The sequence below is a fragment of the Ambystoma mexicanum genome, chromosome 4p (assembly GCF_040938575.1).
Source record: "Ambystoma mexicanum isolate Mex_15411 chromosome 4p, UKY_AmexF1_1, whole genome shotgun sequence".
Lineage (NCBI taxonomy): Eukaryota > Metazoa > Chordata > Amphibia > Caudata > Ambystomatidae > Ambystoma > Ambystoma mexicanum.
In genome coordinates this window covers 1,278,312,184-1,278,339,644 of record NC_090927.1, presented here as the reverse complement: position 1 = coordinate 1,278,339,644, position 27,461 = coordinate 1,278,312,184, and the positions used below count along the sequence as shown (strand labels likewise).

The window sequence follows — 27,461 nt, the reverse complement described above, 5'->3', positions numbered from 1 at the left end:
AAAGAAGGGCTCAGAGTATCTGAGCAAGGATGAATTGAAAGAGTTTGAAAAACTGAACAGAGTCAGAAACTAAACAGAATGGAACCCTATGAGAAGCAGTCTCAGGTAGGAGGAATGGGGCACGAGATGTAACTATGTGACACAGCACCTTGTTTAATGACAAGGCCTAAAATGTGAGGTGGTCATAAAATGGTAGGGACAGCAAAAGGGGCTCAGCAGCAACAATGTCCGCCAAATAAGTCGAGCGGGATAACAACCACATTAATCACACATTGAGAATGCAGCAATTCATGAAATTAGTTTAGACCCTGCTGGCAAATACACATGTAACTGCACAGTTTACATGTTAACAGAAGCCCTTATTAGGACTAGAAGAATGTCTACTGTGAACCAGACAACACGTGAAAGTGGAAAACAAAGTCAGTCAAGTATCTACAGCGAAGGAAGTCACAAGAGGAGTTGTAAACTATCTAGTGTAAGAAAATATTAAGCACTGTAAAAAAAATACCAAAAGCTTCGGTAGAATGTGGAGGGGGTGTCCATGACTGACCTATACAATTTATGAAGTGGTAAATAATTACCCAGCCCATCAAGCTTATTTTCGCCTACGCTTTGGTGGTTAAAACAGGTTTGTTTTTCTCCTTATTTATAAGGTTATACTTGTTGACTTGAAAACCTGATTTCATGATTTTACACAGGTATAAAAATGTATTTAAATGCTTTAAATGTTTTAGGGATTGAAAAGGTTTTGAATGAAGTATTTCACATTTTATAATTCTCCTACTGTGACAAAGTTGGACTTTCACATTCGTCACTTGCTCTGGAGGGTTCTGTGATGCACAGCGTAGCCAACCTACCACGAGAACACAGCCAGAGGGTCATGCTTCCTGGAGATGGCATATGGTGGATGTGGCCATGTCCCTCTCCGCCCCAGTGCCTGTGCCCGTATCGGACCAATGTCATGTCTCCCCTTCAAGAGTCAGTCATCCTATCATCAGAGTCATTTCTTAACTATTATATCCCCATGGAGGAAGAAGTGCAGCCTAAGGCTCGACCTACAATCTTTGGGGCAGAAGGCAACAAATCATGGCCGGCGGTTCACCATCCCTCTTAAGACTTATAAATACAATGCCAAACTCTGTCTGGAACAAAGAGGGCCCGTGTGACGCACCATTCACAGAAGAAGAGAAGTAATGTTTGGGTACAAGGAATTTGTAACGATTTTAACTGTCATACCTGTGATCCCAGAAGCCCTGAGGCAGTCAGGACTGACACTAAATTGCACATTCAAGCAGTTAATAGCATGCATAGCTCTCAACTCAAACGCTTTTGGCGGGTGTCACCCGCCTTGTAAAAAGCTGACTCACCCGCCGAGCCTCCTGCACGCCCATTCATTCCAATGGGCTCTCACCCGCCAAAAACAAAATGGGGTGTTTTAATCCGCCTTTGCGACAGAAATGGTTGAAAGCTATGAGCATGATATGGGAGTGAGGTCACAAAGGACTATAACCCATTCAAACAATGTAGTGAAAATGCATTTTGGAAAGTCCATATCGTATTTAGTTGTCCCAGTGCAGCTGATGCAGTCTGCACACTTGAGAAATGTACTTTAGTTAATTGAAAAGATTTAAAACTACCCTTTCCCGTTAAGTGGGTTCCAATGACATTTTCTTCTGTGTAAAATCATTTGCTGACTTCTATGGCAGTTACTGCCCAACAACTCGACCCTGAAAGTGACCTACCTGTAATACACCGCATTTTCGATTTTCACCACTCTACAGAATGCTAATGTAACATATACATGTTGCCAACAGAGATTTTCTAATACAATTAAGATTAATGTTATAGAGTAAGACTGATCCTGGAGGTTTGCAACCAGAAATACTAAAAGAAATGTGCTTCATCAGACTACAAAAAAAACAATACACAGAATATGCAAGCTTGTTGAGTATAAGAAATCCCATACAATTCTTACCTTTTATAAAATCAGGGTTAGATTATTACAAATGGAAAACACTGCCTCCTGCACCTTCTAATGAGTACCATAAATAACCTCACAAAGGCCTGACTATAAATTAGGATGATATGAGGAGGGTGCACACTTTTTTTGTTGTTGCAGTTATTTGTTACACACTTCGCAAATTCACAGATATCTTAATTCCTTGTCCCCAGAAGAACAGGACATGTGCTTACTTCAAACAACAGTACTCCAACACAATTAAAAAAAGGGAAGTCAACAGATGGTCACACAATTTCCCCTTGCTTTCTCACTATTTTAAAAATCTCATTCATAAATGTCACTGCTGCCAACACCACTGATAACTTTTCCCCCATTATTAAGAGAGCCTACCAGCCTTCAGGTCCCAATGTTGTTACTTCTTCTAACAATTGCCCAAAATGTGTTGTCCTTTCATCAGTCAAACCTGGGCAAAACAAGAACAGATGCTTTAAAGTTTCCGCCAGGCCTTCCTCCCTGCAGAATCGGCATTGATTGTCTTTTGGAACACTGGTTGACAACATTGATGCAACTATCTCATTACTTAGTGATAAGTTCAACCTGATCCTGAGAAATTGGTGTCTATAGTATTTACTCAGGAATTTAGCAAAATGCCTCAGTAAATCGCCCACCATCGCCCTGGCATCCAAGTCCAAATGATGGTACAGTGTATATCTACTTGCTTCATTCAAGGTGGAGATCCAGTCACATCCCCCCAGCATGGCATTCACTCTACAATGGTTTGATTTCAGATATTCTTCTGTGGATCAAATTTCGTTCAACTTACACAAGTTAGCATCAACCCAGGTCTTCAATGCCCCATTAGACCCCCTTCAGTATTTTGTGATGTATAATCTCCAAGGTTGTAATATTCTGTCCCCAGAGGCATTTCCTAAATAGAGCCAGTCTTTGCCATTCCACTTTGGCCCTTAATGATAGGGGGCCCATTTCTCTGAGAAGAATCTGAATAGGCACAGACATCAGGACGCTGAAGACCCTCTTCCAAAGGATGCCCGCCAGCAATGTCCATACCTTGTAGGGTAGCTTCAAGATTGCAACTGAGCCATAAGTCAGGGTTGTTACAACATTCATCTTATAGAAGTCCAGAACCGGGACCAAGGAGAACCGGACACATTTCCTATTTAGGAGGCTAGCTTGGTTCGCCAATGTCACTTTTTGGCATAGTAAGTCCAAAGTTGGCGTTTCCATAGTACTGTTATTAATCAATACTTCCAGATATTTAAATGACACAACCTGGTAGATTTGTGCTTTCCCTGAATGCCACACAGGTTTAGATTTTAGTTTTTCCGTTTTTTCCAACACCAGGATACTAATATTTCCTGTGTTTATCTGAAGGTCATTTTCTTCCACATATTTACTCAATTTATCTAGCTGACATTGCAGCCCAAGAAGCGTTTGGTCTATTAAAACCAAGTCGTCAGCATAAAGGAGACGGCTTAGCTGGACCTAGCCCACATGTGAAGGGAAGCAGCTTGGTGTGTCCAGTGTCTTATCTAGGTCGGCCAGGAAAAGATTGAAGAGGGCTGGAGCCAATGGGCATCCTTGTTTAAGTCCTCTGTATGATTTGATCTCCTGTGACAAAAGGCCAGTTTTGTTCAATCTTACCCTCATATTGGTGTTAGAATGCAGCGAGATCAACGGACCAGAATAGACTCGGACAGTTCCAATACAGCAACTTGTTCCACAGTCTTGAACAGCACACCTGATCGAAGGCCTGGAAAAAGTCGACGAAAGCCAGATAAATCCTTGATTTGTCATCCCATACCCTCCCCTTCAAGATATTTAGAATCAGGATGTTCACCCCCGTTCCAAGCCCACTGACAAATCCAGTTTGGAAGGGGTCATTACATCCTACTCTGCTAGACCAGTCATTCAATCTCAACAGGCGCATTAAGCCAAATATCTTATCGATCACGTCAAGAAGAGCGATTGGGCAGTAGTTCTTAGGGTCTTCCCTTTCACCCTTCTTGAATATCGAGACCACAATGTCTCTCCTCCAGGATTCCGGTAAACAGCAGTTCTGATCAATTCGCTTAAACAGGAGGTGAATGAATGCGGCCCAGGGCTCTGGATGTTGTTTCAACATGCCGTTAGTAAGGCCATCAGGACCAGGACCACGAGAGCTGTTCAGTTTCATCAACTTTCCCATTATAGCCTCCATGTCATGGGGAACGTCCCATAACGTTTCTTCATTACTAGTTTTGAGCCTAGAGAAGTTCCTCTTCTCCTCATACAAGTCTTGGAAGTGAGCCACCTAAACTTACTCTGAGACACTGTTGAAATGAGCCACGGTTGTATGACCTGAATTACTATTTATCAGGCACCAGAAATCATTGGAACACCTCCCACTAATTATTTTCAACATGTTTTCTGAGTCAATCAGGTACATTTTTAAGCTGTATATCTGCAACCAGTTCTTGTAATGCTTTAATACAGTTTTTGCTCGAAGACGATCATCCAGTTGGTGTGACTTGTTGGCTCTTCTTGTTATCTTCCTCATTTTGCTCCGCTTTGCAACCAAAACTCTGTTATAGGAGTGCAATGTGTTTCTGCCCGTCGCTGCTTTACCCTTTGTTTTTGCGTGGAAGCATTTAAGCAGGGGCGTATAATCTACCGATTCCACTTCTTCCGCACTCCCTCCTAAAAGTGGGCGATGGAAGAATCAACCTGACAAGAATTAAATCGATTCCTTTGACATTCTCAGTCTTGTCCCTCCGTTGCATTGCGTGAAAGAGCCCACCATTCCTTGTTTGCTCTCGGAAGCCTCTGAAGCCCAGGACATAGTCAGCAAAGTCACTGTGGGTTGTTTCAACCACTTTGAAAGACGAGACAAGGGGCAAGAAATATATAATCTATGAGTGCCTCCTGGCCGACTGGGAACCAGCTCTTTAGAGGGGGCATATCGTCCAACAATTGAACATTCAACATATGCCTATCCCTGGATGCCATCAGGGATTGCCAGGCCAATCCTCTCGCTACCGAGGCAAATTGCTGTAAGGAGTCTCTTGACGTCACGTCCCGATTACACACCTGGCATTCAGATCACCACACGATATTACACACATCATGATTTGTGTATGCATCGTCCATCAAAGAAGCCACCAGGTCCAAGAAGGCTACACTTGATAGAGCCCTTGGATTCCAGTAGAGATTTATGATCACCAGGCGGAGAGAGCCTCCCTGGTTACACACTCCAGCCGGGGGAGACCAGCCCACTATGGTCTCCTCGGCGAACAAGTTTCCAAATGCCACTTCAATACGACTGAGTCCACTCCCCAACCTAACTGCGGCTAGCAGGACTGATGTTGGTCTTTCTTTGGCGCCCTTTATAGCGGGCTGAGGATTATTGTGTAACCATCCAAGCAAGGTTTCTGACAAAGCCAGGTGTCCTGGAAACACAGAAGGTAGAAATCACCCAGGTTCACATAATTTCTTATCATCAGGTGACCAAACCCTCTCGTGTTCCACAATGCCACCCTTAATTGATGTGGAGGATTCAGTAAAGACAGCTATGAGCTCTTGCTGCAAGCCAATGCTCCTGACAACCATGACCAGGAGAACTTGTCCAAGGGACTAAGTCCTTTCTGAGGTTCCATCCTAACCTCTCTTGTTGGACCGTTGTTGTTGCCTGCAGATACTATAATTTATTTATTTATTGTATTTATTTTTCACTTCTTAGGTGCTTATACAGGAAGCGAATACTGTTTTAAAGCACCCACAGGGCAACAGTGAGTGGAAAGGAGATAATAGACAGTTATAATTAGAATGTCAAAAAATAATCTGGGTTAAAACCTTCTTTTTTGTTGCTGGGGTGCCTGTCTCAAGAGGGACAAAAAAAGTATCATATACCCACAATTGAGCACAGGCTACCCCACTCTTCCACATCACATAGTCGGTTATCGAGCTACAACCAACGGAGTATGAATTCCCCTGTATATCTAATCAGTAATCAATGTGATTTGTTAAAACAAAATGTATTCACAATCAAGATTAAAAAAAGATATATTCAAAAAGTCAGCATGTCTAAAATAACACATGACAATCAATCTAATAACATATCCCATACTGTGGGTATTGATCTTGTATAATCTGTCATATTCATATGTCCTGGAATATCAGTGTAGTTAGTAACCATGTGATCAAATACACTGTACTGGTCGACACACTAATGTTTCCAGCTCAAAGGTAAACTTTCTGTTGTTTCAGTTTACATTCACATCATCCCCTCTGAGCTTCCTTCAGGACACATAGCCCAACGTGATTTAGTCTACTTCTAATCTCCAACAAACTATGCAGAGATTTTCAAAAACAACACTTAGGTTTCTTCTACTGTGTATTGGCTGACTAAATATGGCTTTCCTGCTTATTCAGAGGTGGTCTTTGTTGATATCTCTTGTTGAAACTGTTAAATGTTTCACACTGATAACATTATCAGCTACGTGCTGCACCCAAGGTGTACCTGCTGGTCAAAACTCCAAACTACCATCAGTATTTCCGTGATTATTCTGTTTAGCGAACCCCTTTACACACAAGGAATTGGTGCCGGAGGAGCGCAGAGGTCTAGAGGGGGAATATTTAGTAAGAAAGAGTTTAAGATAGTGTGGTCCCCGGCCCCAGACAGCCTTGTGGATGATTCAGAGAGATTCTAATTTAATCTGTGCAGCACCTGGGAGCCAGTGAAGACTTTGGAGGGCAGGAGAGATGCAGTCCCTGGGCTTGAAGGCAAGGATAAGTCTTGCTGCCCTATTCTGGATGAGCTGAAGGGGTCACAGAGTGGATGAAGGTAGATTCAGGAGGAGGCTATTGCAATAGTCAAGCCTAGAGTGAACCAGAGCACGGGTAACATTGAGCCTCTGGGGGAAGGTGAGAAAAGGTAGAATTCCTTTGAGAAGGAACAGCTGAAAGTGGGACTTCTTGGCAATGTCCTGAGTGTGAGGGAGGAAGGAGAGAGAGGAGTCGAAGATGACTGCAAGGTTTGTGGCTTCGGAAGAGGGAGCAGGGGGAGATCCCATGGAAGAAGGCCAGAGTGGTAAGGTTGTTTCTTCCTGGGCCATGGTCGCCAAAGGAACTTGTAAGTTAGGTCTTTTATTACGGCTGCCGGCATAGTCCTCTTTATAGAAGACTTCCTTTGAGTTACCACCTTGATTCATTTGATGAATATCATTACAACTGGGCTCCCTGGTTCCATTGTCAAGTTGACTTACCTTGACAGTTTCCTTCACAGCTGTGATGTCAAAGTTCAGCATTTGCAGGCATTCTGCTGCCCCCAGCAGCATTCCTTTCACAACAGGAGAAATTGTGTGGAGATAAACACTGTCTGTGAATAGCTCATCTACAAATTCGATAATTCAATGATCTTTAGGTTACCTGACACAATTTGGCATACATTGAAGTAGATTCATTATGCTCTTGCGGTTCAGGATTAGATCATCCTCTCTGTCCACAATTGTCTCGGGCTTCACCAATCGGGTGTTGTTTCTCCCTTGAAACCAATCTTGAACTGGGTGATCCGTGCCCATGTTCGTCCTCTCCCGGGTACACCGTACCCCTGACACGATTCCATTGGCTAGATGGTTTGGAGGACTGATGTTGGCAGCCCCTGCGGTTCCACGAGAGCCTGAGACATGATGAGGCGTAACTCGTTGCATACAAAGTGGTGACGTTTCTGGAACCGTTCCGGGGCCCACATCTCTACCCGGGAGAACGGGGCTGAGTCTAGTAGACCTTTGTTCTTTAAGTGATAAATGCCCGTTTCCCTGAGTCTGACCTGTATTTTGGTGTTTTTCGATGGCTCTATGCCTTTTGTCTTCCGATGATAGAAATTTGAAGGGACATTCGACCCCCACGGGGATTGGGCCCACTTTGGTGGATAGGCCCTGAGTCCAGTTTGCTCTGATCACTGGTGAGTTGGGACAAGGCACCAGCTGGAACTCAGACTCCTCGATTGAGTAGACAGAAAGATCAATTAGGTCCTTAAAGGTGTTATTGCCATCGTCAACTCCTTGTAACCCCATAGGGTCGTCTGACTCACCTACGTACAGCATAGGATGGGTAGGTTTTGGTACATTTGTTGTAGGTTCCACACCATTGTGCTTGTTAAACACAGTTGGAGAGACTGGAACATCTCTCAGGTATTTACGGGAGTCCTTGGACTTGGTGAGGCGATACAAATTCTGCAACGGTTGGTTTATCAGCAGTTGCTATTTGCTCTTCTTCTTCCGCTTCGGATCGGAAAGAGGATATTCCTTGTTCGTGTTGGTAGATTTTGTTTTCACTGATGCTACAGCATGTAAATCGGGATCTTCGTCGATGGGGCTGTCATCAATGGATTGTGATATCTCTAAAACCTCGTTGACGGCACAATCGGTTAGTTCAATGTGAAAATTCGACAGCGCAGCACTCTCTTGTGGTTCACAGACGTGAGCGGAGAAACTGGCCTGGCATGTCTGGACTTGCTGGTCCCGGGTAGCCACTGTCACCTTCCCCCCTGTGATTACTGGTGCATCAGGTAGAACCTGTGTTGTTGGCTTAAACATTCATGCTTCCGAAGCTGTAATAAAGCCCTCGATAAACAGTCATTTTGAATGGACCATTGCCATCAGTGTGGTTTGGTCCTTCATGGTATCATTTAGTGCCTCATATAGCTTGGTAAATGGTGCCGGGTCGACAGTTATTGAGGACATAATAGTTAGTAAATCTAGCTTCGCTGGGTGGTTTGAAGAACGAGTCAGCAAGGTTCTATCTCTTTCAATTGTTCTGCCACACAGAGGGTTCTGCAGAGGATTCCGAACTACGTGAAGAATTCAAGGTTTCTTGCAAAGGGTGAGTCAATGCGTTGGTTCCCTGGGTTTGCATGCTTGATCCCAAGGAATCATTGGTCTTCTGGACTACAGGGTTGTTTCTTTGTTTCAAAACTCAGCCTTTCCCCGCTCCCTCCTGTCCCAGTGCCGGTAACTGGGGAGCAGGCCTCTAATCTCTCCCGGCCACAAGCACTACCCTTCTGGGCTGGTGGGGGGGGGGCAGCAAAGACATTCTTGCTAACAGTTGACTTATGGCCAGCCTCCCCCATGTGTTTAGGAAACATGGGCCCGGTGACTGGGAACTCACACGGATCTGAGTCTTGGTCCAACTCCTGATCTCGATGGAGGGCATTTTGGATCCTCGAGGTCAAGACAGTTGCAGGTTGGTTTCTGCAACCAAGTGATGAGGACTTTTTGTTCAACACCCCACCAACCTTTCTAAAAGTCGTGGGTGAAGGTGAGCGAGAGTCGTCATCCCCCACTCCTTCAAGTATTTCAGTGTCGGACATTTCACCCACACTGTGAAATAGATGACTTCCCCTCATTATTTTCAATTTTGGTTGGTAAAAGGTTATTTTGGCGCTGAGCAAATATCTTTCAGTACCAATTACATTTACATGTGATGGGGTAGTTGATATCTCCCCTGTGCCACTCAATGTTTTAGGCAGAGCCTCAGACGCCAGGGCGATGTTCCCAAGGGTACCAGTGGTACCCACCCAGACCGCCTCAGTCACCCTCAACGGCGTTAAATTAGCAGAAGTGGGATATGACCTCCCTGCTGCTGCATACTGTGTGTCGCCCACGGAGGCTCTCATTGCCGGAATTTCGAGGGGGAGCGGACCGGCACATCTGGAAGCTTCCAAATCTCTGCACTTGTTGGTTCAAATAGTGGCAGAGGGGTCCGGTTGAGGGGAGCTACCAGCAACTGTCGGTCCAGCAGGTTTCCAGTTTGGCAATCAGTATTATGTACCTGCACAATAAATTGCTTTTGTTGCAGGAACGGTTGCGCCAAAAACCTTGTGGCGGGATGCTTTATTTTCTTAAGTCCGCAGTCAATGGCCCTCATTCTGACTCAGGCGTTAAGGGGTTTACGGCGCCGTAAACGGCGCCGACCCTTAACGCCTGATTACAAGGTTCCCTTTGCGGGATGGCTTTTAACGGCTGCTTTTTTGCAGCCGTTAAGATCCATGCCACAAAGGGACCTTGGCGATAATTACGGCACCGCAATTTACGGTGCCGTAATTATCGCCTTTCCCCATTCCCATTATGCCCTATGGGGCGAAAATGGGAATGGGGAAGGGTAAAATGGGAAATGGGGATTTACCGCCCCACTCACCTTGGAATGGGGCGGTAAATCCGCCAACCACCATGGCGTAAACATAGTTTACGCCATGGTGGTAAGGGTACGACCCAGGCGGTAACTTACCGCCTGGGTCGTAATGAGGGCCAATGACTTGGAACATGTCTCCTGACTTGTTGTTCCAACAGTGCTAGTCGGCTGAATCCAAAATCGTTAGCCAAGGATTCTTCATTCACATCGGCAAAGGTCCCTGCCTTTCTGACCCAGGAACCCTGCAAGTCATTACAGGCCGGAGTATGGAGTGCTGGGGAAGGGTGAGGTGACGGCAATAGTGAGTTCAAGTTCAGCCTGTAGGAGCCAGTAGGTCCCCCTCCACATATGGCCCTAGCAACACCACAGACTTGGGCAGACTCGGGCAGAGCAACAGATGGAGCTAGGGCACTATCAGAGACAACTGGGCCAGAGGCCACTGCTAGGACTGATTGGGAGTCCACAGAATTCAACACAGAGGGCTTCACTCTGTATGGTGCTGGGGGTTGTGGGCATTGGAGCTCTGCGTGTAGGGGATCGCTAGCCAGCTGAGAGTGTCCTGCAGTGTGCTCGGTGTCAAAGAAATGTTAATAGAAGCAACCTTCACGTTGCACTTACCAGGTGCCTGCAGCTTTGTTCTTGAGGCCATGCTCAGACCGAGTTTCGGCGAGGAGGGGGCAAGTACACCGGTCCCCCTGCGACTTTGCACTCTGCAGGTTCTGTCCCTCTTCCTTCCGGCCACCTTCCTGCCGGCCGACTGACTTGCTACTGAACTCGTTGCCGAACTGTGCGCCGGCACTCTGCGTCAGAGATCAGCTTATAAATCCTTAAAGCTACAGCTGCACTGCACAGCTAGCGGTCTCCTCCAACAGCAATACACACAGAGGTCAAACACATCTGCTCACTTATATGGGTTCGAGTGACTGAACTCGTTGCCGAACACTGAGCTGGCACTCCGCGTCAGAGATCAGCTTGTAAGTCCTTAAAGCTACAGCTGCACTCCACAGTTAGCGGTCTCCTCCAACAGCAATACACACAGTCCATATGGCTAAAGAGATGCAATGCAATGGGGCTGCAGACAAGGCATCAAGGTGTCTTGCTATGGTTAAAATTTGCCAATCTAAAATAAATCTCTGGTAGGAAACTTCCTCTAAAGAGGCCGTCTTGTCTCATAAAAACAACAGTGTGTCATGCAATAGAAAACACAGACTCCAGGCAGAGGTTTTAGAACATTGTCAAGACAACTGATGTCTCAAGCCACACCCCTTTCTTGCATGCTCAGAGCAGTGGACGTAGCAGGCAGGAGCGGTTGGGAGCAGTGCTCCTCTACTTTTTTTAAATTACATTTTACCATTCCTATACGTTTATTTTAAAAAGAAACTGTTCGGAATGATTTCGTTTTAAAATAAAAGTGCAGGAAGAAGTTGAAACTTGCACTTAATTGAACATTATGTTAATTATCAGGTGTGTTTGTTTGGGGGTTTGGATCGCGCGTGGGAGGGAGCGCGGTGATGGGATTTGTAGGGAGTGGGGCCAGTTCAGCGGGGAACAAAGGGCTTCATTACAAGTTTGCCGGTTCAGAAATAAGGGTGCCACTAGAAACGTACCAGCACCCTTTCCGGACTGCCAAACTAAGAGTCTGCCAGTAGGTGCACAGAACTCCCGGCAGAGTTCAGGCCCCTACTGGCAGGCTTTTCACTGAAGCACCTGCACCGTTATTAACGGTCGCAGTGCTTTAAGTTTCCCATTCCCATGGAGTCCTGCAGGACTCCATGGGAATGAGAAATAACCGTTCCGCCGCTGCCTATTATATCCTGGTGGCACCGGGATGTCAAGCGGCGGAAACGGTGTTACTGGGTCAGCGGTAGCCTGCCGCCTACCAGCGGGTTTACTGCCGACCCTGTAATAGGGCCCATAGTTCCACTACTTCTTTTCATACAGGTCGACCACTGGCTCAGAGGTTTTCTCTGGTTGTCTTTATTGCAATACCAGTGTAATATGACATGGTACAACACAACAACTATCAGATGGACAATTGGTCTTATCTTAATACAAATAAAATGTAATTAAAATCTTTATTTTATCTTTAATAAAAATTAAATCAGTGTTTCCTGTGAAATGTACGGCAATGTTTTAAACATGTCACTAGTCAGATGCCAAGTATCTAAGCATTAATAGCTCACCTGTGGGACTGCTGAAGATTCCAATGTGATCATCCTTCTGAGGGTCAATGCAGTAGGTCTCTTGTTCCTCTTTTATGTGGAAGGAAACAAAGTTGTGCCCTGGTGTATACAGAGAAAACAGGTTTGTAGAACAATATATAGAAAATAGATGATATTCAACATGAACAATGCTCTACCAGAAGAAACGAGTGTTTGACCAGGAAATCACTTCACGTTCACATCCAAGGCCCTTTAAAAAGCTGGGATGAAACTGACCATATTTACTGAACAAACCTGTAAATTGAATACCTCTGAATCTTTTAGGCCCCCAGTATGGGTGAAAGCAGACCATTTTGTTTTGGGTGGGTGAGAGCCCATTGAATTATATGGGCGTGTAAGGGTCTTGAATATTTTCATGGCGAGTGACACCTGCCAAAAGTGTGTGAGATAAGAGCTTAGATAAGAGCTACGCAATAGTATATTCGCAGATCGAGTATATGCTAAATATTTGGTCACATTTGATCTATGGGGAATGCAATTGATTACTTACGTATTTAATAGAAAGAGGAGACAGGCTGCTGTATAAAAAGGATGACAACATAAAATGTTGTAAAAATAACATGGAGTAAGAAGACGTTCTTTTTATTTTATTATTTATTTTACTGATTTCTTTTTTTTTTAAACTTTTATTTTTGCTGGCAGTGGTAGTTGACATACACACACAACAGATCGATAGAATGGTCTTCAAGCATGACAAGGTACATTGCACTGGGATGTTCACAAACAGCAGTATACATTTTCAGACAAAGATCGGCTAAATGACATATTAGGGAGCACAATATACAGAAACGGGGTCTAGGGTGAGCTGTCCGCCAAAGAGGTAGCGTCGAAGGCGTTAAGATAGCTGTTGAAGGCAGTCCAAATGTTTTTGGGCCGGGACCGGCCTGGAAGGGTAGTGATGTAGTCCTCCTCGCAATTACGGGACCAGGTCACCAAATTTAGCCATTTCTGGAAGGTAGGGGGGGCCGAACAGTTCCAGTTTTGAAGGATACATTTTTTAGCAATTGCACAGCATACGTTTAGCAGCCTGGCCTCCCCTCTGGCGCCCTCATCAACCCACAGTCCAAACAACACCCCCATCGGATCAGGCTCGAGCACCGCATCGCAGAGACCGGACATGGTTTTAATAATCTCATCCCAGAATGGGGCCAGGTTAGAGCAGTCCCAGAACATGTGGAGATGACCGGCATCTTCCGCCCCACAACGGGGGCAAAGTCGCGTGTCGGAGTGGGCGAATTTGGAAAGTCTGCGTGGGGTATAGTATAGCCTATTCAGCAATTTGTACTGTATAGTGCGATGTCGAAAATTAAGGGAGACCCTACTGGTGTGGGAGCACATTTTACCCCACAATTGTTCTGAAATGACAACCCCCAGTTCAGAGGCCCAGTCCTCTCTCGCCCTGGAGGGCGGTGTTGCTGAAGCAGTGAGCAGGAGTTTGTACAGTGATGAGACCACTCCCCGCGCCCCCCCGGAGTTGGCAATATAGGAGATGGCAGGGTGGTCTGGGGGTTCGCTGGGGAAAACGGGCCAAGCCGCCCGGAACGCTGCACGGAGTCGGTAATACTGTAGTAGCTCAAGTGGCGAGCCCGAGTGGGCTGGCTTCCACGTCTGTGGCGTTATGAATACCCCATCCGGGTAGAAGTCAGTAAGGGCCAGATAACCCAGGTCCCGCCAGTGCCGTGCCAGGGCTGAGTCATTCGTGGGTTCCAAACCGGGGACCCGCCATGCGGGGAGCCATTTGTAGTAAGGGTGAGCTTCGGGGCCTGCAGCGAATATCCGCCTCCAGGCCAATAAGGTGGTCTGGACAGGGTCTATGGGAGAGTCAGGCTCATATCTCCGATGCAGGAGTAGGGACATAATGTTAGCACCGGAGGCAGCAAGGATTTCAAGCTTGACATGCGGGCGAGAAGGAGGGCCAGGATACCAGTACGTGGCAAACTGTGCCTGTGCCGCGGTCCAATAACTCATCAAGTCAGGGGCCGCGAACCCGCCCCTGTCATAGGGAAGGGTCATAGCGCCCCACTTTTTCCGCACGGCGCCAGAATGCCACAAGAACTGGGCACACAGCTTGTGTAGATCAGTGAAGTACCTACTTCCAGGCCAGATGGGAACATTAGTAAACGTGTACAGGAACTTAGGGAGCAGTATCATCTTGACCAGTGACAGCCGCCCGGCTAGTGATAAGGGAAGAGAGCGCCAGCGCTCTAGTTTGGCTTCGGCTAGTGCAGCCATTGTCACATAGTTGTCAGCCAGAAGAGCCTCCCTAGTCAAGGACACATGAACCCCCAGATATTTGATCCCGTTGGGAGACCACCTGAGCGGGTATTCAGTGGCCGGCTGAAGTGTGGAGTGCGTGAGGGGGAAAAGTTCGGACTTGGTGTAATTAATCGTGAAGCCTGAGAATGTCCCGATGCGGGTGATGTCCCGGAGGAGAGGGTCAAGGTGGAGATCCGGGTCCCTGACGAACAGCAGGACATCGTCCGCGTATAGGGAGACGACCTCGGGGGTGCCCTGGAGACGTATCCCCCCGCGCATGTGCCGTTCCCTGATGAAGTCCGCCATAGGCTCAATGGCAAGAGCGAACAGAATTGGGGAGAATGGGCAACCCTGGCAGGTACCCCGAAAGAGAGGAAACAGAGTAGAAGTTTGAGAGTTAACGCAGACTCTGGCAACCGGGGAGGTGTATAATAATCTGATGTAGGAGATCATCCCAGGACCAATGCCCATGGCCTCCAGGACCAACCACATGTATTTCCAGGAAACCATGTCAAACGCCTTCTGGGCATCCAAGGTTACCGCCACCGCACTCACGTTCTGGTCAATGCGGGCCATCACGTTAAGAAGCCGTCGAATATTGTGTGATGTGGACCTGCCAGGGACAAAACCGGATTGGTCCTCATGAACCATATAAGGCATGACCGGGAGAAAGCGATTGGCAATCACCTTGGCGAAGATCTTCGTATCCAGGTTCATAAGTGAGAGGGGGCAATATGAACCACATTCATCAGGCGGCTTGCCAGGCTTAAGGAGAACCGTGATGACAGCCTCACGTAGGGATGGGGGAAGAGAGCCCAGGCGCAGGGATTCATTCCAGACCTCGAGCAATTCAGGGCCCAGTATGGCCACATGCTCCTGAAAGAATTCGGCCGTAAGCCCGTCGGGGCCCGGTGCTTTCCCCTTCGGGAGGCTGGAAATGGCCTCTACTATTTCATTCAGGGTAAAGGGGGAGTCCAACTGTTCCCTTGTAGCATGGGAGACGATAGTGGTGGGGATCTGGGCGAGAAGCTCGCGCATCTGAGATTCGCTATGTTCTGGAGGTTGCGAGTACAGTTCGGAGTAAAAGTCTGTAAAGATCTCCAAAATGTGCTGGTCAGACCACTGGATCAACCCATTGCCACCCTTGACGCAGGTAATTTGGGCTGGGCCCCATTCCCCCCTGGCCAAAGCGGCCAGAGTTTTGCCAGGTCTGTCCCCCTCACCGTATTTCCGCGCCGCCTGAGGTCGGCTAAAGTATTGCACCTCCCTGATGGCCTGCTCGTTGAAAAACTTGAGTTCCTCACTTATCTGGGAAAGAATGACAGGGTCAACAGAGGCAGGGTGGGCCCGCTCAAGATCTCGCAGTTTGGCTTCAGAGCGCGACAGGGAGGCCTTTATGGACTTGAGAACCCCGGACTCCCTAGAAATGGCTGCCCCCCGAATTAAAACCTTGAAGGCGTCCCAACGGACCCCCCGGGTGGTGTCCTGTGGTAAGTTGAATTCAAAGTAGGACCGGATATCTGACAGAATGTCTGCTTTGAAGACAATGTCCTGCAGGGCGGCTGATTTAAAGCGCCAAGTATTCATGGTGGGAGCTAGAATACCCATATTGATAGTCAGTATGACCGGTGAATGATCAGACAGAGTACGTGCAAGTATACGAATCTCTGAAACCCCACCCATCAGTTGGCCCGACAGTAGGATCAGATCAATTCTAGAAGAGCTATCATGTACCGATGAATAATATGTGTATTCCCGCGTTAGCGGATGAAGAGCTCTCCAACTGTCCAGGATGTCAAGTGACTTGCAGTGTGCCAAGAGCCTGCGCGCTGCACTCGCTAAGGGTCTGGGGGCAGTGCCAGTCCTGTCCACGGCAGGGTTTAAAATAAAGTTCATATCACCACCCCAAATGATCTGTACACCCACGTATCCCAGGAGTATGGACACTACCTGGTCAATAAATTCGGGGGAGTCTACATTGGGGCCATAGGTATTCACGAGTAGATAATCTCTGTTGGCGATGGCGCAGTGCAGGATAATGTATCTCCCCCCCCGGGTCAATATAGCTCCTGTGAAGAGCGAATTTAAGAGACTTGTGGATTAGTGTCAGCACTCCACGGGCCCTTGTAGAATAAGTCGTGAAGTACCTGAGGGGTCCCCAGGTGGGCACAATGCTTCTGGCCAACGGGCCAGTGGAGTGTGTTTCCTGCAGGAGTAACACCTTGCAGTGGTGCCTATTGGCGTAAGCCACGATCCTGCGACCCTTAGTATAGTTACTGAGGCCGCGAACATTCCATGTCATTATCGTCACAGCCATACTAGTACCCCAATCATTAAAATCCCTAGACTGGGAAACCAAGGATAGTGATCCAACGTCAGAGGACGCCGGGTCCCCCGTCCCCCAGCACCGGACCCCAGTACTCTGGTCACCAGCTCTCCCAATGTCAGAGTGACTATGACTGAAGCGGACACGTACATCTCGACAGACTTAGTGAACATCCCACCACAGTTGTTGAAATACAGAAACAGGATGATGCATAATTAGACAATCGCGATCCGATGTGTGGCCAGCTGCCAGCCCACCACTGCCATTTTCGAAAACATCTCCCCAATCCCCACCCCATCCACATCCCACCCTCACTGCCCACCCCCAACTTGCAGTGTGAATCCTCCACCCTCCCCCGCAGGTGTCTCCAGCTAGCCCGACTCTCCCAAAAACATGGAGGTCGGGGGGCGAAATCCAACAGGGATGACACCCTTCCCGTGCCCAACAGGGGCACCAAAGCAGCGACAACCAACAAACCAAGAACATTGCAAATGCAGCGAGGTGTGCTGTAGCCGTGTGGGCGGCTTTGTGGACAGATATGTAGGACAGCAACGCCGTCAGTAGCAGGTTCTGCGGTAACCGGATCAAAAGACAGGCCTCCGTAGCCAGCCGAGCACCTCGCCCGGTTAGGCGCTTAGGGGGCCTGAAACCATAGGACTGTTGTGAGTCGTTTCAATGATCACGTTCCGATTGAAGGATAACCTGGACGAAAAAGAGATAGCCGATCAGTGTGTGGCATCGGCTCAGACATCTTCAGCCGGAGCTCCCGCCGGGTTGGGAAGCGGCAGGTGCGCCTCGATGAATTTCACCGCCTCCTCTGGTACAGTGAAGAAGTACAGTTTCCCATTATGTGTGATTTTGAGACGAGCTGGAAACAGGATAGCATAGGGGACATTCCGTTCTCTGAGTAGTTTCTTGACTCCAATGAAGTGGCGCCTCTCTTGCTGGACCGCTACAGAGAAGTCCGGAAAGATTCTCACTGTGTGTGACTCGAAGCGCAGGTCTCCCTTCTCTCGGGCCAGGCGGAGGATAAGATCTCTGTCTCTATAGTTGAGAATCCTGGCTATGATGGGTCTGGGGATGTCACCCGGCCTGTGTCTGGGAGACAGAGCCCGATGGGCGCGCTCAACAGTGAAGTATGGGGACATGGCAGGGTCGCCCAGGAGGGTCTTCAACAACGATTCGACCGCGTCTTCCATGCTACCCTTTAAGGCATTTTCAGGGACTCCAATAATACGCAGATTGTTCCTGCGGGAGCGCGACTCGAGGTCATCACACTTTGCTTTCACATTCCGCATATCTCGAGCCAGTGACGCCACAGTATCCTGTAGCGCATGTATAGCATCCTCGTTAGTTGATATACGGTTTTCAGCGTCTGTGATTCTGGTCCCCGCCTGATCCACCCGTGTCTTTAAAGAGGCAACATTGGCATTGATGTCGTCAAGTTTCTCGTGAAAGGAAGCAAAGTTTTTTGCCATAGCTTCCATGATCGTGGTCAGGTCAGGGGCCGCAGGAGAAGGGCAAACGCTGATCTCCAGCTCCTCAGAAATAGGTAAGTCCTGGTCAGCCTCCCCCCTCGGGACAGCTTTAGTGAATCTATCCATGGCACCCCCCTTGGAGGACCCCTTGATCTTGCTAGGCATCGTGGGTTGGTGCGCGGGAGTGGAACAGGTAGTGGTCCCAATAACAGAGAAAAGAGTGCGGAGCCTATGCCTGGGGGGAGAACCGCGGTCGCAGAGGCTTCCCGGGGTAAAGGAGATCAGGGCTCAGCGGTGGCTGATTAGGGTGTGTTGGTGTTGGGCAGCTCCCAAGGTCCACACCTTGGAGAAGCCCGGGCCGCAGAGGCAGCCGACCCGGGAAACGGATCCAAGGGGGGGGCGCCGCAAGAAACCCCCCCGCCACACCGCTGGCACCACAAGCAAGTCACTAGCGGGGACGTGGTGAGCAATGTCCACTTCGAGTCAGCAGGCAGCGGTGTAATGATGGGTCCTCCAACGGGCCGCAGTCCGCCCAAGACGGGGGGGAGGGGCCGGGCCGGCGCCGCGGCTCCAACTATGGCGGCGAACACAACCGCAGCGGGGATGTAGGGCCCTCAGGCAGCCGCCTCTTACCTTCCGGGGGCGCACCCCCCCGATCCTCCAGCAAGGGACCTCAGCGGAGACCCGCCCACAGCCGGTGGAGGGCCGGGACGCGCTCCGCGTCGGCTCCGGCCGCGAGCTCTCAGTCGGGCCGCTCCCCGGGGGGGCCAGGCACAGGACGCCTGGAAGCCGCCGGGGCACCGATCGGGCCGCAGTCCGCCCGATCGAGCGCCCGGGAGAGGTGCCAGGCCCCGGGAAGGGGGAGGGCCTCGGGCCGACGCCGCGTACACCGCGGGGGAGAGGGCCGGAGTCTGGCCGCCCGATCCAAGACCCCGCACTGGATCACCCGGGGTCGTAGAGGAGCCGGAATTTCACCAGGCAGAAGCGCTGAAGCGCTGGGCAAAAGTAGTGAGGAGATGAGCGTACAACGCACAGTGTAGCCGCAGATGTAGAAGGATATCGCCCAGTCCCACACGGAGCTCAAGAGCTAGGCAGCCATCTTGGGCTGCTCCACAGCGCCACCTATTTTACTGATTTCTAACTAGGCACATGTGCAGAGCAGTCCGACTCAAGAAACACAAAAAAATTAAGACAGTGAAAGTAAAATAACACGATTGAGAAAAAAAGACTATGAAATAAAATTACTTACTAAAAGTTTTTTAAAAATCAAATATAAAATGTAAAATATGTGAAAAAGCATGGGTGCAAAGGGAAATGAGGCAACAGAAGAGGCAGAGAGGATAGTCAGGTGGAGTTGGATGGTGTAACAGGGTCAGTGGAAAGCAAAGGGTAAAGTAAAAAGACAGGTCCTCATGAAATGGATGTCCACCACTGATGACACCTGCAGATAGAGGTGGATATCATCTGCATGCTGGTTGATCACAACACCCAAGCCTGATAGTATGTGTCTCGGCAGCTCCATGTAAATTTTGAATAACATGGTAGATAGTATCAGTTGACGCTGGCACTTCTCAAAAGGTGGGAAGTAGGTCAGACTTCGAGGATCCTATCTGGGTGAATCGAGTATGCCGTGATAGGAAAGTTGAAAACCACCCCAGAAAATGACATTCCAGAACCATGGTAATGAAATAACCTAAGTTTGACTGTTTCAAACACTGCACAAGCCAACAGGCATTTCTCACATCTAGTATGTGTATGGTGTCTTCTGACCATAGTGTAGCCGTCTGGATAAAATCGCGTAGGCGGAACACAGATTAATATGAATAAAGCAGTGAGAGTAAAGGCGCTCTTGTGGTTTGCTGTCTTACACCCTTTTCAATCAGCTTCCCCACGAAGGACAGGCCAATACTTTTGCAGTAACTAGACAACTCTGTAGGGTCTATAATTGACTTATTTGGTAACATTGTAACCTGGAAGGATTTTGGCTTGTCATTGAAGTTTCTTTGAGCCATAGAACCACTGATCAGGGGAGTCAAAAATGGGGGATGACTTTTGGAATAGATCTGAACAAGGAAAGAAGGAATCATATTGCCCAAATCACTGGTGGATCTCCTGGAGGCTGGGGTAGTCCTGTAACCTCTTGGGTGATGAGGTAAATTTCAGACCAGACGGCAGCCGGAGAAACTGGACATGAATATGAGGAAGGTGAAGGGGGCCTGTCTACAATATTGCAACGGATATAAGCCACTTTTGTCTGGGATATTGTGGCTAAATACAGAAGTGGATGTAGGGAGGAACAACAGAAACTGAGGGAACAGAATTCTAAAAGTGCTCAATCACCTTCTACAATTCTTTTGGTCAGTGGTTGGCAGAGGTAACCTCTGACTGAAGAAAGACAACATGTTGGCAATCCAGTTCTTTTCATGTAGTCAGGAAACATTTATACATTCATGATTGTAGAATTTCCAGTACAGTGTCTTATTTTCCCCTCATCGCATAGTAGCTTTTTTGATTCAAAAGACATCAGAATCCCACAAAGCCATCAGGTTGCTGCACAGGTTAAAGAGCCAAATGGGTGCCAAATCATCAGCAGCAGAAGCTGGGATCGTGAGTTAGGCCCGAGCAGAACCTGCACACTAGATGAAGGAGAAGAGGGAAAGTCAGGAACAGAGTAGCTAATATTTTGGGTGTGGGCAGAAGAGGAGAAATGGAAGAGCGAGATGAAAAGGAACAGGCAAAAGGATTTGGATCAACAAAGAGGAAAAGGAGGAGAAGCAGAAATAGCTGAGGGAGAAAAGATGAGCAGATCAAGAATGTTAGAAATATCTATAGTGCGATCAATATGCAGGATCAGCTCTAAAGCAGGGAGAAAATAACGGGACATGGCCAGAAAGGATACTCCAATGTGTGTTAAGGTTGCCCAGAATTCCTTGCACATATCAGTTTGGACAAAAATCGAAGGCAGATGGATTAATGGTGGATTACTATATGGGGTAAGAGTAGAGAGGGGCAGTGAAGGAGATAGGCATTTTGAGAAAGAGGGGGCTGGGTAGAAAGTATTTCCAGAAAGATTTAACAATGACTGCTAAAACGCTGCTTGGTCAATCGGGCTGGACAGCAGGCGGCTAAGAACAGTTTGGGAAAATAGATTGAAAAGAATGAGAAGGTGCCTTGGAAAGGGGGACTGGAACCCGAGACAAGGAAAGAATGTTCAAAGAGGACAAGGGAAGATTTTCCTAAAGTAACAAAGACCTTAGAGAAAGTGGTTGGTGCTGCACGGTGTAACAAGAACAGGAAAACAATGCCAGCCCATTGTAGCTGAGAAAGAAGGGCTCTAAGTAACTGAGCAGAGAGGAATCGATAGTTGGGAGAAACAGAACAGGATCCACAATTTGCTGGCAACCACATTCTCGACAGGCCTAACTTTGAGAATTTAAAAATCACCTTGGTGGAACACCATGGAAGCAGTCTCGGGTTGGAGTAATGAGGGCACACGACGAAACTATGTGACCCTGCCTTGTTTCATAGCAAAGCCTAACATGGCAAGGAGGCAAAACATGCCTGGGTGAGCACCAGGGCCCAGGCCAACAATGTCAGCCAAATCCATAAAATGGGTTTACCTCCTGTTGGAAAATATGAATCTAAGTCCTGTACACACTATAAATGATATCAGATGCCCTTGTTAGACATTAGCAGAATGCCTACTGTTTATAAGGGTTTATGGGGAAGTGGCAAATAAAGGATAATAAAGCAAGTTGAGCAATTGAGGCGTAAGGAGCCAAGAAAAGAATAAGGAAAGAAGAAACACTGTTAGAAAATATCAAATGCTTCTGTAACATTGAAATATCAAATGCTTCTGTAACATGGGAGGTGAAGAAATACCCAGATTTTTAGGTCTGTTTTACTTACACATCTGTGGTTTATACAAACACTTTTCTGTTTATTTTTGAATGGTATACTTGTTTACTTAAAAACTTAATTTCGCAATTTGACACAGTTGTAAAAATGTATGTACATATTTTAAGGGGAAGAAGATTTAATTTTGTTTGAATTAACTAGTCCAACTTGTTTAACAATCCTAATGTTAACAAAGGTGGACTTTCATCTACGTCACTGGCCATGGATGGGTCTCTGATGCACAGGGTAGCCAACCTTCTAAGGCAATACAGCCAGAGGCACACGTTTGGTGAAGGTAGATTATGGGGGATGTAGCTAAGCCCCCTCTGTCTCAGGGTGGGTGACTGATTCTGGGAGATGGTATGTCCCTCTTTGACCAGGAATCTCAAGGAGCAAGGAGGGCCTATGTGAGCCAGGTGGGCAGTGAGACGCTGGAACCATACTTGAACTGTTGAATAGGGTAATACCCGAGGAGCAAGCACAACAGGATAACATGGGCACGTATTTTTGGCCAACATTGAGACAGTTGGAAGGTTTATTGCACTGTGCAGCTGGTAGATTTGACTAATGTTACTGACCAAATGTACTTTAAAATACCTATTTGCACCATATTTCACCAAAAACGTCCCTTTGGTAGTTCTCAAACAGTTTGTTATGAAAAGTAACAAACTGCCACTTGCATGTGGTGGAAACTTTTCTATTAGTGCCCAGGTGTATTTTATATCCCATGTTGACCCTAGATGGCATGGACACCCGAGGGACAGGCATGAAGCAGTTCACTAGGATGGAACTGCTTCTTCCGTAATAGGACCAATCTAGAAAAGGAAGTTCCAGTGGAAGAGCGAGAAACCGTAGGGGCATGGATGCGCACTGAACTCTCAGATGCTGTGGGAAATCCAAGGCAGCAAAAGCAAGAGAACAACACTGGCTGAGGGAGAGAAGGGGCTTTTGCCAAAATCCAAAAAGAGTGCTGTGACAATCAAAGTGACTAGGGCACTATAACTGTGGATCAAAAAGCAGTGTGACAAATACTATCCTTATGGTCTGGATTACAAATATTGCAGAGTGCGCTGTACCCCTATGAAGAGAATACATGACAAAGAAGGAGGTGAGACAGGGAGTGTGAGCAGAGCAAAGAAGTGGCAAGGTGATGTATCCTTCAAACTGTAAGAAAATGGGTGTCTGGGCACTACATCCACCAGACTGTGTTATTCTTTAGAGCTTCTTCAGGAAATCAGTATCCCCAGCATTGGGAAACCTTGACTACGTTATTGTTTATCCCATCCTGAAACTGTATTTCTATCAAACCAAGGAAGGGTACCTTTGTTCTGTTTGAGATAAGTCATTTTTATTTTTGAGCAAAATGGTCTTGTCAGTCTGCCACACTACACAGGCTTCCATTATTTTAAAAACACTTGTGTAATCCCTTTTCCCTGAGAGTTTAAGCGGACAATTGGTGCTACCTGAAATGGTGACCGGGAGAGGGTCACAACAAATGTCACATGAGTTTGAATAAACCACAAAGTAAATGTATAAACATATTGAGAAGTGCCTATACCTATGACAAATGAGTGCCTGTAAGGCATCCCAAGTACAAACCACAGCATTGTAGGCAACTAATAGAGACTACCTTACAGCAAAATGTGCAGCCTTTGAAATATATAGGGCCTTATTACGAGTAGCGCAGTAAAAACAGGGTCATTACCGGCATGGAGGTAAGAGCGGGTCCGTGCTCGTATGCCGCCGCTAATAGCGGGTGATTACGAGTGCGCGAGCACGCGCAAACCCCCATGCCGGTAATGGCCATACCGGCATGCCGCTAAAGGCCCTCCAACCCCCGTTAGCGGCATCACAGGACCCGCCGATACCGCCTCCGCCTACGAGGAACCCGTAAATACTGACCCGGTAATAACAACATTCTAATACCGGGCTCGTAATACCGGACCCGAAAGTAACGTCATCGCGTCGGAACGGGAAATGCTCCGGCGGCCATCTTTAAAAACACAATCCATTGGAATCCTCCCAAACCAACAATTTTTTACAGGAGAGTCCAGTGGCAATACATACAGCATGTTGAAGGCAACCCGGAAGACTAGCCCCCACCTGCGGAAAACACGCTTTTCTGATGCAGAATTGAGCATGCTTGAGGACACCCTTGCCGCACATGCTGATGTGATAAAAGATCAGAACCTGAAGCGCGAGGTGCAGCAGCGCAAGAAGGATATCTGGCAGGAGGTAGCCCGCAAGGTCTCCGCTGTTGGAACCACCCCACAGACAGTGCGTGATTGCAAGAAGAGGTGGGATGACCTCCGCCTCAAGGTCTGCAATATCTTTGCAAGCAACAGGAGGGAGGCCATGGCTACAGGCGGGGGTCCTACTCTCCTGTCAAACTGACCACCTGGGAGGAGACGGCAAGCACCTTCGTCCATCGAGGGATTTGGGGAAATGGAGATGGGTGCAGCAACATCAGCAGATGGAGGTGAGTGACCATGCAGATCCCTGTAGGGGAAACCAAGACGTAGCACAAGTGATTTGGAAGAGAGTCTAGGCAAGGGAATGCATGTCCCAACACACACATGAACATATTCTTGTCCAGATGGAGGGCCAAACCCTGCCACACTGAAATGCATGCAGAGTGCCAATCCCATTACCAACACACAGTCAACACACACGGACCGTGCCCATGTAATACATCACACAAACCCCAATACAACGGCATGCCACCTGCCATGCAGCAAACGCCAAAATGCACCCTTCATACTACTCTGTGTGACACACCTGTAAGAAATGAATGCATGAAAAATGAAATACTCCACAGCACCATATAATGCATCTATCATGTAACACCATCACTGATACCCTGCATCTCTTCTACCCCCCCCAGGCACCGATGGAGAAGATGCCAGCCAGGATACCACCACAAGGGCATCCACGTCCCGCCCACAGAAAAGGGCAACCGACACCACCACCTCCAGGGCAGCCTCGCAGCCCACACCTACACCCAGTGCGCCAGACACTGTGGACACCCAGCTGCCCACACCTACACCAGGGGAAGGCGAGGCGTTAGAACCACTGGCCACCACCGAAGATGACGTGGAGGAGTATATGGACCAGGAAGGAGTCACGCATGTGGGATGTCCACACTCCCCAAGCCTCGTTTCCACCCCTCGCCCCAAACTCAGCCCTCACCCACTTTCAGCAGTGCCGATCCCTTCCTTCACGATTCAGACCTGAGCCCCAGCCCCGAGGACAGCACTGATGATGCAGGCCCCATGACAGCACCCTCGACCACTGCCGCACCCACCAACAGCCTTGAGGTATGGCTGGTGAGGGTGGAGGCCCGACAGGAGTCAATATTGGACCTGCTGCGCCAATACATCGCGGATGGCGAGGACACCAGGCGGGAGATAGCCACAGCCATAGCGGGGACCACAGCCGCCATAACGGCCAACACAGCCGCAGTCAATGCCTTGGCAGTGCTGTGTCTGGGGGCCATCACACAAGTCCTGACATCCATCCTGCTGCACATGCAGCATTCACGACTTGCAGCAGGCGTGGAAATCCCTACCGACTCCTCACCAGCCACCACACCTGCTTCCTGTGACCCCACTTCCTCTGGAACCACCAGTCCTGTGCGTCCTACGAGAAGGAGTGCGAGGCACACTGAAATGCTGCCCCCGGACAGCAAGAAGTCCCGAAAATAGTGTGGGAGAACCATGGGAGTTTACTGGGGGGGGTTGGGAGTTAACTGGGGGGTTTGGGAGTTGACTGGGGGGATTTGGGAGTTTACTGTGGGTTAGGGGGGGTTGTCACATTTGTGCAGTTTGGATCAATACACTCGTGTGAAAAAACATTCAATGCCTGGACATTGTTCATTTCGTGTGTATCCATTTAATGTATGACGGTGTTCAGTGCCCAACACCCAACATTCCCTTTGTGCATGTCCACATGGACCCAGTGTGTCACTCACACATGTCTATCAAAGTCCCTGTGTTTCAGAAGTATTCATGAATCAGTGATTGGCGTACTGCACGACCATCCTGTGCATCACGTACTGGCAGGGGTGCTGCTTCCCCTCCATCTTCATCCTCATTCTCCTCACCCGGTGCATGCATGTCAATGTCAGGTGGCAGTGGTACATTTCTCTGAATGCACATGTTGTGCAGCATGACGCAGGCCATGGTGATCTTAGCCACCTTCTCAGGCGCATAGAGGAGTGCTCCACCAGACCTGCTTCGGCAGGGGATCCGCGCCTTCAACAGGCCAAAGGTCTGCTCAATGACTACACGGGTACGGGAATGTACCCGATTGTACTCCTCCGCCTGGCTGTTCCGCAGGTTCCTGACACAGGGGTAAGCAGCAACCGCCTCGAAGGGATATCGTCCATCACCTGCAAGCAAATATAGATAGGTCTATGTGAGTCGCTCTGAGCTGCCACCATCAGGATACACAGTCTTGGCCGCAGCTATTTGCTGTCGACCTGCACAATTCCCTGTAGGTATACACGAATATTGTTTTAATGCATTGTATACAGCAATATGGTGTGGTAGTCGGGATGGCGTTGTACAGATGATGCAGAGTGAAATCATGCATGCTAATGCAGATGTACTGTGGTTGTAGGACTTTGTTTTGCCTCCCATTTCTGCTGTGTATAGTACACTGTGCATGGTCACACTAGCCACATTGGCACAGTGGCAATCCTGTTCAGTCATGCATTGCTTGACATACCTATGGTGGCCTGGTTGTGCCTCTTACTTGTTGTCATCGATATGCATAATTGGTAAAATGTGTGCCAGTGATGTGTCAGGTTGGGTTTGGGAGGTTCAGGTCAGGAGTGTTTAGCTCTGCGTGCATTCTCAAATCACCGTCAATTGCCACACAGGTGGAGTATGCACCCCCCCTTTCCCACCCAGGAGGAGTATGCATCCCCCCCCTTTCCCGCCCAGGTGGAGTATGCATCCCCCCCTTTCCCACCCAGGTGGAGTATGCATCCCTAAACATCAGTACCCCGAAGCACTGCCATGGGCCAGTTGGCCAACTCACCAAGCAGCCAGGCACGTGGTCCAGCATGTCGCTCCATGTGACAGGGTAGCGTGGAGTTGCGCAGCACCATGGCATCATGTGTTGATCCGGGA

The 27,461-nt window shown here is 48.3% G+C and overlaps 1 protein-coding gene across 1 annotated transcript in view; it reads right to left on the bottom strand.

Moving 5' to 3' along the window:
- Window positions 1-27,461, bottom strand: part of LOC138453800 (zinc finger protein 282-like) — a 504,037-nt gene that overhangs the window by 144,511 nt on the left and 332,065 nt on the right. The window contains exon 6 of the mRNA XM_069606968.1: window positions 12,331-12,429. Coding sequence (XP_069463069.1) covers window positions 12,331-12,429 — 99 coding nt within the window. The remainder of the gene's footprint in view (window positions 1-12,330; window positions 12,430-27,461) is intronic.